General features: G+C 45.1%; 1 protein-coding gene across 14 annotated transcripts in view; it reads left to right on the forward strand.

The window, feature by feature from the left end:
* Positions 1–15,691, forward strand: part of LOC309842069 (myomegalin-like) — a 51,783-nt gene extending 36,092 nt beyond the window's left edge. For 13 of the 14 annotated variants that reach the window (XM_082685980.1, XM_082685972.1, XM_082685984.1 and 10 more), the window contains 7 exons: positions 4,023–4,258; positions 5,404–5,455; positions 6,519–6,706; positions 11,766–11,999; positions 13,312–13,443; positions 14,561–14,637; positions 14,742–14,972. In XM_082685980.1, the coding sequence (XP_082542106.1) occupies positions 4,023–4,258; positions 5,404–5,455; positions 6,519–6,706; positions 11,766–11,999; positions 13,312–13,443; positions 14,561–14,637; positions 14,742–14,936 (1,114 nt within the window). In that variant the 3' untranslated portion in view covers positions 14,937–14,972. Of the gene's footprint in view, positions 1–4,022; positions 4,259–5,403; positions 5,456–6,518; positions 6,707–11,765; positions 12,000–13,311; positions 13,444–14,560; positions 14,638–14,741 lie in introns of all 14 variants that reach the window. The other variant, XM_082685977.1, reaches the window with a different exon arrangement.

Genomic DNA, 15,691 nt, shown 5'->3' on the forward strand with positions numbered 1-15,691 from the left:
CGAGCACAGGCAGACAGAATGGCAGGCAGAGGCAGAGGGAGAAGCAGGCTCCCTGCCGAGCAAGGAGCCCGATGCGGGACTCGATTCCAGGACAGTGGGATCATGACCTGAGCCGAAGGCAGCTGCTTAACCAACTGAGCCACCCAGGCGTCCCTAGTTTAATGGTTTTAACCAGTTTATATGATTGAATAAATTTGTCATGCTAGTTTAAAGAACAATCACCCATGATATTTCTTCATAATATGAAAAGTCAATTCTGTGGTGAGTAATCACTTGAAGCACTTGCAAGAGTGGTAACTGAGAGATCCAGGAAGCATGAGCCAGTCATATGTACCCTCCAAAGTTCTCTTTTTATGATAAATGTGCATCCTTCTTGGTGCCACTTTTGTGATACAATTTTTTGTCTAGTATACAAACTGTCTTAAGTAATCTGACTTGAACCTACAGTGGACCATAGGTTGTGGAAATTCAGGAAAATTCTTTTACCAAAAGGTTTAGTATCTATCCTTTGGCCATTTTATGGAATTTATTTAATGTTTTGGTACATTAGGAGCCTTAGCACGAAAGTTAGCCATCGCATTTCCCTGGTATTCAGCATCTCATGGGAGGGTATGAGACTCAATTTCTGTGATAGCAACTTGTGAGGACAACTAATAATGTAGAGAGGAGGTCAGCAGCCTGAGATCCTATTTTATAGCTATACCACTTTATGTTGAAAATTTCTCTTTCCAGGGGCACCTGGCTGGCTGAGTGCTAGGGCACGTGACTCTTGATCTCAGAGTTGTGGGTTTGAATCCCATGTCGTGTATAGAAACTACTTGGGGGTGCCTGGGTGGCTCAGTGGGTTAAGCCTCTGCCTTCAGCTCAGGTCATGATCTCAGGGTCCTGGGATCAAGCCCCACATTGGGCTCTCTGCTCAGCAGGGAGCCTGCTTCCCCTGCCTCTCTGCCTACTTGTGATTTTTCTCTCTGTCAAATAAATAAATAAAATCTTTAAAAGAAAGAAAGAAAGAAAGAAAGAAACTACTTGGAAGGAAAAGAAAAAAAAAAAAAAAACTTTGTTTCCAGAGCATACCAAAATCATGAACTACTCTGAAGGCATACCTGCTATTGGTATAAATATTTGCAGTTCTTTCTTTTGTCAATTTACAGGCCTGAATGAGAACCAACACCTCTGCAGGTTGGGCTGAATTAAGTAAAGAAAGGGCCCCTCTTCCTGAAAACTCATGTTATGTCATGACAGCAGGCTTGGCTTGATATTTTCATTCAGAATTTTTGGCATAGGAGATATCAACGCAGAGTACTAAGTCTGGATTAGCATTTAATAGGGTTTCTTGTAAATCTAATTTGGGAGTTTGATTTGAGATCAACTCAATGGTTATGAGTCTCTTCTCTGTTATGTAAGGATAGGAGAGTAGCAGGATTTAAAGAGTGCAGGAATCCAGCTCCCCGCTCAGCAGGGAGCCTGCTTCTCCCTCTCACCCCCACCTTTTGTGCTCTCTCTCTCTCTCTCAAATAAATAAATAAAATCTTAAAAAAAAAAAAAAAAGAGTTGCTGGAAAGAATACTGAGGAGACAAGAGTAGAATCTCACAAAATGTTGTCTACTAGCTGAGAAATGGTGTGTATGCTGTGTTTGGCAAACTTTTACAGCATGAAGAACCGTAAATTTAATTTGTTTTCCTGAACAAGTTTCAGGGAGAGTTCTGTAATTTTAGCGGCTGCAGCTACACCCTTTATAAACAATTTGGGTATATCCTGGTCTTTGGATGCAACTGTAAGCTATAATAGTCTGTAGGGCTATTTTCCCCTTCCTTTTCTTGAGTTAAGGGCTCCCTGAACCTGATTATTACATTCCTGAACAAAAAACGTGAAACGTTTAGGATAGTCAGGAAGTCCCAACGCAGGAGAAGTCTGTAAAGCCCATTTAATTTCAGTAAATGCTTCCTCCTACTTGTTTTCCAAAGAAGAGGTTCTTGAGTATTGTGCCCAGAGTGAAGAAGCTAACTAGGAAATGTCAGGGACCCAGGACTGACAATATCCTGCAAGTCTAGCTCCCCAAGTGAGTACAAGATCTTTCTTAAGGGTTTTCTGCGTTAATGGAAAATGCAGAGGATCCCTGAGAGGATATTTAGGACAGGAACACAGTGAGAGCTGAGTGGAGGTTTGTAAGGATTCTGTTTCCCATAACTGAAAGAAATGTTTACTGGGTTTGGCTGTGTATATAAGATGACTAAAATACTCCCAGCTCTGAAAGTGCTCTTACTCTAGGAACCAGCCACTGCCTAATGATATTAGAAACATTGGTCAGAAATATGAGTAAGGGGCGCCTGGGTGGCTCAGTGGGTTAAAGCCTCTGCCTTCGGCTCAGGTCATGATCTCAGGTCCTGGGATCGAACCCTGCATGGAGCCCTGCATCAGGTTCACTCTCAGCGGGGAGCCTGCTTCCCCCGCCACCCCACCCCCCCACCCACCTGCCTCCCTATCTACTTGTGATCTCTGTCTGTCAAATAGCTGAATTCTAGGAAAAAAAAAAAAAAAGAAAGAAAGAAAAAAATATGAATAAAGTATAACGTGGTTTAAAAGGTTCAAAAGGACCTGATGCTACCTGGGGGATGACCTGTCTGATCCCCATTCTGGCTCCTTCTAACACCTAGATTCCCTGTTCTAAACCAGTGACTGGGACCTCAGGCAAATTTCAGCTTCTCAGGAAACCACTAGCCCCTGTACTCCCTGCTGGCTCAGAGTCTCCAAGAAAAACAGGTGAGGGCGCCTGGGTGGCTCAGTGGTTAAGCCGCTGCCTTCGGCTCGGGTCGTGATCCCAGGGTCCTGGGATCGAGCCCCACGTCGGGCTCTCTGCTCAGCGGGGAGCCTGCTTCCTCCTCTCTCTCTCTGCCTGCCTCTCTGCCTACTTACGATCTCTGTCTGTCAAATAAATAAATAAAATCTTTAAAAAAAAAAAAAAAGAAAGAAAAACAGGTGAAACTGGAAGTCATTGGTTCTGCTCTAGCACACCTACAGAAGCACAAGGGATGTCAAGCTGGTCTGATAAATTCACCATTACCAAAGTCATGAGTGACTAAACTGTCTTCTTTTTGATAAGACAAATGCTTTACTGGCATTGCTCTACTCTTCCCAACATTTAAAATAAAGTTCAATCTCGATCACATTTCTAAAAAGGCAAGTGGTCATCTTACCCTCACTTTGCAGACGAAGAAACTGAGGCACAGAGTAGTTGAGTGACTTCCCAAGTTTGCAGCAGGAGGGTAAAGGGAGCACCCTGGGCCTACTATCTGGGCCTGTTGCCTCCTCTTCATCCATCCAGCCGTGCTGTCTCTCTCAGGAACAAGATGAACTAAAACCTCCTCTTTTACTCTCCTCTATAACAAATAGTCGCCATGTTGGCCAGGATATTATGGGATATGAAGTTAGTTTACGTCATTTTTTTTTGGAAGTCATTTTTCAGATCATTCTTCTGAACACTGTGAGCAAAACACTGTGCTGGTTAGTTACGCTGGAGCATACGGAAGTGACAGAATACAGTGGTTAAATTAAAGGAGACTGAAGATGTCCTACCCATGAGCCTTGGCTGTCTATAGGAAAGACGCAGATAGGTCCATCCTGGAAGAATCCTGTTGCCTGGGACAAGTGGTTTCTTTTCTCAGATGATGATTTTTCCTTTCAACTTTCCAATTAATGCCTGGCTTTGTTTACTGTATTGAGATGTTTTATAAACCTAAGAGAGCGACTGGGAGCAGATCTGAAAGCAGAACTAGAGAAGAAAGTCTGGTTCCATTTTCAGAAGTGTGGGGCTGGGGAAAGACACGTTTGGAAGAGATCTTCCAAGGAGAAGAAAGCTTTGTATTCCTTCCTTCATTCCCTTTACCACATTCAGGTCATGAAACATGTGCTATATAATTCAGTGTAGGGGATTTGGGGGTGAAGTTCTCTAAGTACCTTCTGCTGAAGTACTGTACCCTATCAGTCACCTCTTTCCCTATTTACTGTTTCTTCCCCACTTTAGGAAATACCGTTCCTTGATCCAGGATCAGGCTCGAGAGCTGACCCACCTAAGGCAAAAGATGAGGATGGGGAGAGCTTTCTCTTCCCTTCTCATCCAGCATGTCAAGAATACGGTGAAAACTTTTGAGGAGCTCCTTAGCAGCAATAAAGTTGACCCCTACATGGAACGGCACTTCCGTGAGCAGCTGACCAAGGGGAGCCTGCTGGCAGAGAGCCTTGCCAGCAAATTCAGCACAGGTAAGCTGGTCCCAGGGCTCAGGAGGATCTTCAGTCCCTCCCAAGGACCCCAGCCTCAGACAAGCCCAAACTCATCTACAGGTGACTTTTCAATCTGATGTCCTGCTTTGTAATGACCATCTTGGAACCATGGTGAAGTCAGGACTGGCTGGAGAGGAACAATGAAGAGAAGCACACAGGAATAATGGGGATGTCAGGATGATGACCAGCTCCTTTATCTCTCATGGAATGTGATTGCTAGGGCAAAAGACATCTCTGGGGGGTGATAGCATTTATCTGAAACTAACTGGCAGCAAGATAGGTAGAATAGGGGCAGCTGGTTGCTGTGAACAGAGCCCTGAATTAGGATCTGAAGACCGTGGCTCTAGTCTATATGTGTTCATTGCTAGCTCTAGACACATTCATCCTTCTCTTGATTTCTGTTTTCTCACCTAAAAAAAAAAAAATTAGGTCAAGTAATACCAGCATGATTATTCTAAGGATCAAATCAGCAATATTAATCAGGGCATTTCAAAAAATGATAAAAGAATCATGCTGATTTGGGCATGGTTTAGATACTGTATGTACTACAACCTCGTGGTGGGAAATTTATTTTCAGGTGCCTTTTTCATAGAATATTCCCTAGAGCACCTGAGGGTACGTAGTAAGAGCAGGCTTGAGGCCCCTGTGTGGGTTTCTGATACCAGATCAGAGGTAGGACAGGGATGTCTGTCACCCCTACAGAGACAGAAATAGATTCTGCATGAAAGCTGTGACAGAGTATACAGATGTGAGGCCAAAACCATCTTTTGTCTCTGTCACTTTTGTCAGGACTTGGAAACTCTGGTTAGAGTGGTCCAGAGGCCTCTGGACAAGTGTTTCATGGCCTGTAGGAAAAGTGACATTTTTAGCTTTTGATTCTGACCTAAGACAAAGCAAAAAGAAATGATGATCTCTGTGGTGTGTAAGTTCTGGAAAGTTAGGAAAGCCTGCCAGGTAAGTTCTCCAAAGTCTCAACCCAATGTCTGCTGAGAAAATTCAGAGTATCCTAGACTGGAAAATCAAGTAGTCACATCTGATCCCAGAGAAAAGTCAGTGTCTTTCTGTAATGTGAGGAATGAGAGCTGCTTAAATTATAACTAGTCCTTTTTGAATCTGGTTTTCAGATGACTATACAAGTGAGAAGAATCAAGCAAGACAGATGCTGCGAACCTTCAGGTAACTCCCAATTTTCAGGGGCTGTAGACCATATAATCTGGTGAAGGATTTAGAAGCAAGGGCCAGAAACTCAAAGCCGGAGCTCTTACACCCCACAAAAAGCAAATGGCTGATTATAATATCAAATCATTACGTGTCCCTAGTGATGAAGTGGTCATGTTTCCTATTTTTTTTTTAAATTTATTATTATTTTGGTCCTATTCTCTATTAGTTCATCAATTTAGCGATACTGACCTACTCTAACCTAACTTGGTTAGGTTAGTCTTGTAAGTGTCTTGTGAGTCTCCTGAGTCCTCAGGGACCCCCTCTGATTTCCCCTAGATCTTTAAAGACCAGAGTGAAATTGTATCTGGTTTCTTCCATGGTGACCCCAGAGGTGCTGGCAGATGTTAAATAGCTACAGATTTTCCTCACAAAAGAAGAAAAAGCTTTTCACTGTATGACAGTACTTCGGGAAGGTCTAGAAACTACAAGACACGGGGCGCCTGGGTGGCTCAGTGGGTTAGGCCGCTGCCTTCGGCTCAGGTCATGATCTCAGGGTCCTGGGATCAAGTCCCGCGTCGGGCTCTCTGCTCAGCAGGGTGCCTGCTTCCTTCTCTCTCTCTCTGCCTGCCTCTCAGTGTACTTGTAATTTCTCTCTGTCAAATAAATAAATAAAATCTTTAAAAAAAAAAAAAGAAACTACAAGACACCTGGGAGGCCACATTGCCTCGGAAGCGGTTTTAAATGGGCCACGGCAAATATTACTGAAAGCATCATTGTTCACGGAGTGTGTTGAACCCTCAAAGAGCTCTGGTTGTCCTGTGAAGGAGCCAGGAGCATTATTGAAAGGGCTGAATGGGTCGGTCTTCTCTCTTTCTAGGGATGTTTGTGGCCAAGGCTCTGGGCCACTGTTGTTCTCCCCTGCTCCCCACTCTCCACCCCCAGACAGAAATGAACTGTTTGCTTCTCCTCCTGAGGAACAGTCTTCTTGACTTCTGGAGCTTGTCCTTTGAGCCACCAGATCGTTACAGCCATGTCATTCAGGTGACCTTTATTTTTCCTCTTTCTTTTACCCTACCAGTATCTTAAGGGACAAGCATATGAAGGGTAAAGTGACAGAAGTCCTAAGGACCATGCAGGAGGCCCAGCCCCAGACTCTGCCCCAGATACACTCCAGCAACCGTGGCCAGTCTGCTGCCCATCCGTCCTCCAGCAGCACCTCCCTGCTTCATGAAGAGCCAGAAGCATGCCCTTCAGTGGATGTGACCGGTGAGTACCCAGACCGTGTCCAGTTGCTAGGTGCTCGCTCCTTTGTCTACACCAAAAGCAGGTGTCTTTGCAGCCAGGCCCTGCAGATCCACCCTGAAGTCCCTGGAGAGCACAGGCCCAGGACTCAATTCCAAGCGTAGGCTCCAGGGGTGTCAGGTGGTTCTTTTCCATTCCTAGTCCCACACATCCTCAGCCACCAGACCCTCTCTGGCACATACATGGTGTTGGACTTGAGAGGAGGAATCATGAGTTGGGAAGAGGAAGGGGCAAACACTCCCTTACCATTGTAACCCAGTCATGTCACCCTTCACATCATGGGCATGAACTTCACTCACATTGGGCCTCTGATCTTGAAATCCTTGGGGTAAACAGTCACGGTTCCTATTTTCTGTTTGCCACTAAATATTCTTTATCATTTGTGGATTTGCTGAGCCCATCCATCATTCTAATAATTCAGCCACAATGTCCTCTGAACCTTCATTAACTGGGACGTGTCTTGGGTTCAGGCTGTATCCATCACCAGCCTGCCCCTCCCCAGAATCCCCCAAGCAGGGGCTTTGGGTAGCTGTGGTGGGAGGTAGGAGGAGGAGAGTACATTTATAATCAAAACTTTATTTTTTTCCTGTTCAGTTTTTCCTTAATTTCCCTCCCAGGAAATGCATTTCTATTTTTAGGGAACTATAGCAAGCAAATCCCAGTGAGGACAACACCGAGAAACCATCCTTTGTCTCTGGCTATATCTGATTTTTTCCCCCTGAATTGACTGTTTTAGGCAATGAATAAACCATAGTAGGTTACACCTGGTACTATTCCTGCTTCTCATTTTACCCTGAGGATGAGAGCAATATAGCATTTCCCCCAGGATGATAGAAACCAAGGAAAGAGGAGTGCCTGGGTGGCTCAGTGGGTTAAAGCCTCTGCCTTTGGCTCAGGTCATGATCCCAGGGTCCTGGGATTGAGCCCTGAATCAGGTTCTCTGCTCAGTGGGGAGCCTGCTTCCTTCTCTCTCACTGCCTGCCTTTCTGCCTACTTGTGATCTCTGTCAAATAAGTAAATAAGATCTTTAAAAAGAAAGAAAGAAACCAAGGAAAGAGAGGAGTTCACATTTATTGGGCACACATTTAATGCTCACATTATTGACTACTTTACATCTCTTCCCTCATTTAATCGGCACAACCAACCAATGTCTCAGGTAGGTGGTGGTATCCCAATTTTACAACACAGCCGAGGACACTGAGGCTCAACGAAGTCAGGGAACTTACGGAAGAGCACCCAGCTGGGGGTGCCATTCACCTGGAGCCTGCACAACACGAAAGCTCAGACGGTCCCCTGCACTGTGGCCTGAGCAGCCAGGGACAGAACAGGGAGGCAGTCACTCTTCCCACACCTCTTTTACTGGGTTTCTGGAGCTAGCGTTTGCCCCACTCCACTCTTTGTGACACTCTGCACATGAGAAAAGATCCTATACACATTGCACTTTCATCCAAGAATTTATAAATATATGGGCTGCCCTTGCTATGTACATGACCTCCTCCAATGGGCCCATGGGGTTTTAACTACATCCCTGAACTCAGTTGCCCAAAGACACTTGCTTTCTCCTCATTGCTACCCTGAGAGACAGAGGCAGAGGGGCAGACACACTTTCCCCTCACCTGGAGCTCCTGCCATGACTGGTAGGAATGGTCACACTGGAGATGGCCTTATTATCTGCCACCACTAGCTTTTCTGAGGGAGACGGAAGCCCTTCTTTTTTCCATCTGAAGTCATTATCCTCTCAGAGAGTCAATGGCTTATCACTTGCTCCTTCTTTGCTTTGCTTTTTTTGAGCCAAAACTTCTAGAGTATTTAACAAAAAGTGTGATTGATATGGGAGCTTCCCTGTGATGCACAATTATCCTGGCAAGAGGCTGTTCCCCATTGCCTTCTGTTTACCGTGTAGGGCATATTTTCTGTGTTGTGTGGCCGCGGGAGACCGGGACATGAGAAGGCTGACCACTATGACTGATGGATTGGACCTCCTGTGGACTTGGTTGAGAGTAAGCGGATTTTCTGGAGAGGGGGTAAAGGAGGTTTGGAAGGGGCTGGGAATCACCGTTTGGTTGAGTACCTACATTGTCGGGCATTGTGCTAAAGGCTTGTGTAGTTCACCTTCTTCTTTCTTTCACAGTGATGTTAATGAATTGGTTATTAGGTAATGCCATCCATAATGGAAGGAGAAGATCTACCAGACTTAAGTGCACAGTTCCTTAGAGAAACTTGACTTGGTTGAAGGGAACTAAGGACTTCACTCCTATCTTCTCAGAAGAGAAATTGCCTACTCTGTGGCCCTTGGTGATAATCCTTGAAAGGGAACTGACTCATATTTTTAGATGAATTATGGCCCTGCTACCCAGGAGGGTTTTGGTTTGTTTGTTTGTTTGTTTGTTTGTTTGCAAAGGGAGACAGCAAAGGACATAGCCAGGTTCTCACAGCGTCATAGGTGCTGTATATTTTTGCTTCTGCAATCCCCCATGTATAAAAAAAACAGTCATTCTTTGGACAGGAGTCAGGCAATCTAATCTATATTTAAGAATTATTTTTACAGTCTCGTGAGCCATTCTGGGTGGGATCCAAATCACCACCTGCCATCCTCCGAGACTCCCTCACCTCAGTAGGCATCCAGAGTAGGAGATAGGAGGAGAGGGAGGCACCAGGAGCATCAACCTGTTTAAGTTCTCAGCACATTGGCTATTAATGGAAGCCATTTTCCCTTTCTCTTCCTCAACAATCCCCAGTATAGAATAGTCTCATGAAGGGTGAGTATATTACCTGTTCACAGACCAGCAAAGTGCTTCATCTCCTTAATCTCATGATTTCTAAGAGGGGCAGTGAGTTCTACTACTGGAGGAGACATTTCTGCAGTTCCTCTCTGGGATCATTCCAGCACTGGGAATCTTGGAGGGAGCCAGGAGAGAGACCTTTGTACTTCTCATGTGCATGCACTGAAACCCTCAAATACTACATCTAACCACTACTTCTTTGTTTTTCCTTTTTTATAATTCAAGTATAGTCAGATACAGTTATATTAGTTTCAGGTGTACAACAGTGTGACTCAGCAATTCTCTGGTGCGCCTGGAAACTGGGTGGCTCAGTCAGTTAAGCATCTGACTCTTGGTTTCAGCTCAGGTCATGATCTCACGGTCATGAGATTGAGCCCCACATCGGTCTTCATGCTTGGCACGGAGCTTGCTTAAGATTCTCTTTCCCCCATCCTCGCTTTCTCTCTCTCTCTCTCAAAAACCAAAAACAAAAAAACAATTCTCTACATTTCTCAGTGCTCATGATGATAGGTTCACTCTTAATCCCCTTCACCTATTTCCCCCATCATACCATCACCTCCCCTCTGGCAACCACCAGTTTGTTCTCTATATTTAAGAGTCTGGTTTTTATCTCTTTTTTCCTTGGTTCATTTGTTTCTTAAAATTCCACATATGAGTGAAATCATACAGTATTTGTCTTTCTCTGACCAACTTATTTCACTTAACATTATATCCTGTAGCTCCTTCCACGTTGTCACAAATGGCAAGATTTTATTCTTTTTATGGCTAAGTATTATTCCATTGTATATATACACCACATCTTCTTTATCCATCCTCTATGGGTGGACACTTGCTTCCATAATCTGGCAACTGTGAATAATTCTGCAGTAAACATACGGTTGCATATATCTTTTCAAATTCATGCTTTTGGTTTTTTTGGGTAAATACCCAGAAGTAGAATTACTGGATCATATTGGTAGTTCTATTTTTAACTTTTTGAGGAACTTCCGTACTGTTTTCCACAGTGGCGGCACCAGCCTGCATTTCCACCAACAGTGCATGAGGGTTCCTTTTCCTCTACATTCCCACTCGCTGACACTTACATTTTTTATTTTAGCTATTCTGACAGGTGAGAGGTGATACCTCATTGGGGTTTTGATTTGCATTTCCCCAATGATGAGTGATTTTGACCATCTTTTCATTTGTCTGTTGGCCATCTGTATGTCTTCTTTGAAAAAAAAAAAAAACGTCTATTTTTGTTCTATGTCCATTTTTTAATTGGATTATTTGGGGGGCTTTGGTTTTGAGTTATGTAAGTTCTTTATATATGTGGATATTAACCCCTTATTGGATATATCATTTGCAAGATATTCTCATTCAGCATGTTGTCGTTTTGTTTTGTCAAAGGCTTCCTTTGCTGCACAAAAGCTTTTTATTTTGTTGTAGTCCCAATAGTTTAATTTTGCTTTTGTTTCCCTTGCTAAAGGAGATGTATCTTGAATAATGTTACTATGGCAGAGTCAGAGAAATCACTGCCTGTGCTTGAGTTCTGATATTTGCTCTAGTCTTCAGTCCAGGGATTACTGTATTCATTTTTTTAAGGCTGCTGTAACAAAGTATCATGGACTGTGTTTTTTTTTTTAAGATTTTATTTATTTATTTGACAGAGAGAGATCATAAGTAGGCAGAGGCAGGCAGACAGAGAGAGGAGGAAGCAGGTTCCCCGCTGAGCAGAAAGCCCCATGCGGGGCTCCATCCCAGGACCCTGGGATCATGACCTGAGCCGAAGGCAGAGGCTTTAACCCACTGAACCAGCAAGGCGCCCCGAACTGTGTGTTTCAAAACAAACAGACATTTGTTCTGTCCAAGTTCTGGAGGCTAGAAGTCTGAAATCAAGGTGTCAGCTGGGCCATGCTCTTCCTGGTTTCTGGTGGTCGCTGGGAGCCTCCCTTGGCTTGTAGATGGATAACTTCAGTGTCTGCCTCCTGACTCCCTCATCACGGGGTCCTCTCACCCTGTGTGTCTCCTCTCCTATTCTTTTAAGGACATCAGTCATGTTGGACGAAGGTCCATCCTAATCCAGTATTGTCTCATTCTAACTCATCACATCTGCAAAGACTCATTTTCAAATAAGGTCACGTTCTGAGGTTCTAGGTAGACATGACTTTTTGGAGGACACTATTCAACCCAGTATAATTATCTTTAAGATACTTTATTTCTGATTTCCCACTGGTTTCTCCCTCATGTTCCTTTCTGGACAGACGTCAGCCGGGCCACTCCTGCTGATTCAGCTTCGTTGCTCAGCAACCATCCAGATGCCAGATCTGCCCAGCCCTCCTACCCTCCAAGCGGCGCCACACAACTGAGCAGGATGCCAGACCCAGGGCACCAGGGGAGCGGTGGCCCACAGGACGAGATGCGGCCTCAAAAAATGAATGCGTCTGGGCACCTATCCTCTTTCTCCTCTTTGTACCGGCCCAACTCTAAGCCCTCTGGTAAACACAAAGGAGCGGATGGTGAAGTAGAGCCCATTGTTGGGAATGAGCACATTCTTTCAGGGCCCAAGGATTTTTTTATTCCTGTGTTAGATCCTGGCTCACAGAACTGGGTGAGATGAAGGGGGGTGGTATCTGGTGGCTGAGCCAGAGAATAAGATGCCAGCCCAGTGCTGGTCCTTTCTAAGTGCCTCTCCCATTCCCTCTACACAGGGATTCAGGCTAAGCAGGAGAATACAGGAAGTCAGGGGCATTCTGAGGCACTCCACAGAGAGGATGACTTGTTTCACATTCGTGGGCTCCCTTTTCTCTGGGCTATAATCTTCCTAGGCCTATACTGAGACTGTTCTTAGAATTCCCAGCTCTGGATTCCATGGGAAAGGTCTTTCTTAGGTCAAGAGCTATTTACTGCAACATGGGAGACTATTTCTCCAAGTACACTCACACATCCTTTGTATGCAACTATCAGTCAGTCTTGCCTCTCAAACTTTGCTATTGAGTTTAGAGCCAGATGTCCTGGCCACCAGTGACTAAACGTACAGCCATAAAGAGGAATGGCTTGAAGCATATCAGTTTCGGGGACCCAAACAGTGCAACAATAAGACATTTGAAACCCTCAGAGAAAAACCGGGCCCTAAGCAAGATGTCCTGGTACATGAAGCCCATTTTTGGCCTCTTTCCCCTTCCCTTAGTGTATCCTCTGCCTTCCTCAGAGGAATCCCCTTCTCTCCTTTTCCTCCTTCAGGTCCTAACACCTTACCAGTCCCCTCCTTGTCACTCTTTACTGAAAGTGGTTAAAGGGAAACACTCAGTGTCTCTCATTACTTGCTGCCTGATTTAATTTAATATGCATTTACCTTTGTCTTTCTATTAGTGGGTGGATGTTAAAGACTTTTAGTCATGGATCATCAGGTAAGATAGGCATGAGGTAGAGAGCAAGTCCTTCTGGATTACTACCAGGAAATAGACCAACTTTCTCATTGTTCGGCCAGTCCTACCTGGAGGCCTGTAGCAGATTCTCACCCTTGTTTTCCAGCCCAGTGTCCATCTCTCTCAGATGCACTCGGCCTCTATCTGGGAGGAGGCCCTGTGGGGTTTCCTTACAGAGGGCCATCTTGTGTTTGAAAGCCCACGAGCTCTTTAAACAAATTTGCCTGCTGCTTCTTGAGTGCCCAAGTGAGAGAAAGAAGTTGACAATTACAGGGATGGGCAGGGATCTGGAAGAGAAGTTCTGGGCAGTCTCCATAGCTGCCCATGAGTGACTGGCTTTCCCCACCTCTTACCTCTCCCGTGTCTTGGTGGGATGCAACAGGGGCTGACCTACTGGAAAAGAATCTTGTGGAGATCCAGAACCTGCGCCAGCGCCTGGAGGAGTCCATCTGCTTCAATGACCGCCTGCAGGAGAGACTGGAACACGTGCTCAGCAGTGCTGACCAAAGAAAAAGTAGGAAAGGGGAAAAACTGGTTCTGTCCACATCCAGAGTCTCAAAGGGCACATAGGCTCCCAGTGAAAAGGCATGTCGGTGTGTGTGCAGTACCCTAGTCTTCCTGACAATCTGCCCAGAGAGGGAAGCAGGGCAGGCACAGTTGTCCCCATTTTATACATTTTTAAGACACTGAGTGTTTTGCCCCAGGCAGAGCTGGGTCTCATGCTTGGGGCTGTCTGACACGATGCCCATTCATGTAACTCCCAACACTACCTGGTCCTGCACCTGGCTTATGGCCTGACTGGCACATGATAGAACCGAGACTTGCACAATGGCCGCATCAACAGAGGGAGGACCACATCCCACTTTCTTACCACGGCCTCATGCCCCGGATACCACCTGCCACCGCCCATTACGTGAAGGGCCCATATTCCCATACTTGCCACAGGAGGCTGTCACTCAGAGACCAGTACTTCCACATCCCTTCTCCCTTGTCAAGCTCAGGAGAATGGCGGCCAGAGCCCCTACAGCATCACAGTAGCAGCTAATTCATAGGAGAGACTGTCCCAGAGCTGCAGCCATTGCGCATGAGTGTGTGGCCTGCTCGGGTGTGACTCAGCCACATCACGCTCTCGAGCCACTGCATGAAGCCCCCAGGGGTTCTCTGTGGCTAAGGCTCTAAGGCTCTAACTTTGGTGGTTGCCAGAAAGTATATCTTTGAGAGCATCTGCTTCCCAGGGCTATGATTGTCTGAGTTTTTTAACTCCCTCTGATAGTATCCACATCTGGCTTCCATGGGTAGAACCCAAAGTCTGTGCCTCAGCTCCACCACAAGAAAAGGGCTTTTGGGAAAGCAAACTGGAGTTTTCAGCTTACAGAGGGCAAAGCCCAAACCTGGTCACTTCCATGTTCCCCCTTTCCACAGCAGTACCCAGTTACAGAGACAAAGAGAAGAGGGTGGAAGGTACAAAAATTGCTTAGACCCACATGAGCCAAAACTGTAATAGTTATTCTCAATTTGAATACAATGGCTGCTTCTTATAAGGTCCTATCTACACATCCCTAGGAATGCAGGAGTAAATAGCTCTGGGAAGTTCACAATTAGTATATATGTCCCTTGCTCCATCTTTGCAGATAACCAGGGAGTCACTAGCTGCGAACTGGATCCCTGCTTAGCGCTCTTTCCCTCCCTTTCCCACTTCCAGCTGAATGTGAGTAAGGAAGGAAAGGAATGTCAGCTTTTTTCGAGTAGTCAGTGAAGAGTTCCCTCTGTCCCTGCAGACATCATGGCCGCTGTCCCTCCCTCCCTCCCTAGGCACAACACAGTCTGCTCCAGGTGTCCCCGTGGCAACCCCTCATTCTTACGATCAGAGTCACTCTTCCGGCTCTGCCTAGGATGTCTTGTGACATGATGTCTGGATGGCCTAGAAGAATGTTCTCCAGAACTTTTCCAGCCCTATTCAACAGCATTCTTGGCTGTGAACTTGGAGGCATCGACATCGACCTTTAAATGAATGGATCAAATTAATAAATTCTTATTTAAAAATTATTGTCTATAGGTATTGAATACAAAGAGTCAAATTTGTGAGGAAAGACTAACACCAGTAACGGCCTAAAAATTCATAGAAAGGTTAAAGGAAAAATGAGTTTCATCTCTTAGCTATTTCTTCTTTTTTTTTTCTTTTGCAAAACACTTCTTTATTACAGCAATATATAAAGCAAATATAACCTTATTTTTTTTAAGATTATATTTACTTATTTGTCAGAGAGAGAACACAAAGCAGGAGGAGCAGCAGGCAAAGGGAGAAACAGACTCCCCGCTGGGCAAGGAGCCCGATGCAGGACTTGACCCCAAGACCCTGGGATCATGAACTGAGCTGGAAGCAGACGCCCACCTGACTGAGCCACCCAGGGGTCCCTAAAGCAAATATAACTTTAAATGTTTATGACCATGACTGTACATTATTATGACTGCTGGTGTTTTTCAGCTTGCTCAGGTCATGATCCCAGGGTCCTGGGATCGAGTCTCACATCAGGCTTTCTGCTCTGCAGGGAGCCTGCTTCCTGCTCTCTCTCTCTCTGCCTGCCTCTCTGCCTACTTGTGATCTCTGTCAAATAAATAAATAAAATCTTTTAAAAAAAAAAAGAAAAGAAAAGAAACCTGCTTCTCCCTCTCCCACTCGCCATACTTGTGTTCCCTCTCTTGCTGTCTCTCTTTCTGTCAAATAAGTAAGTAAAATATTTTTTTAAAATGTGGGATTGAAA

Source organism: Mustela nivalis (genome assembly GCF_964662115.1).
Source record: "Mustela nivalis genome assembly, chromosome: 10".
NCBI classification, from domain to species: Eukaryota; Metazoa; Chordata; class Mammalia; order Carnivora; family Mustelidae; genus Mustela; species Mustela nivalis.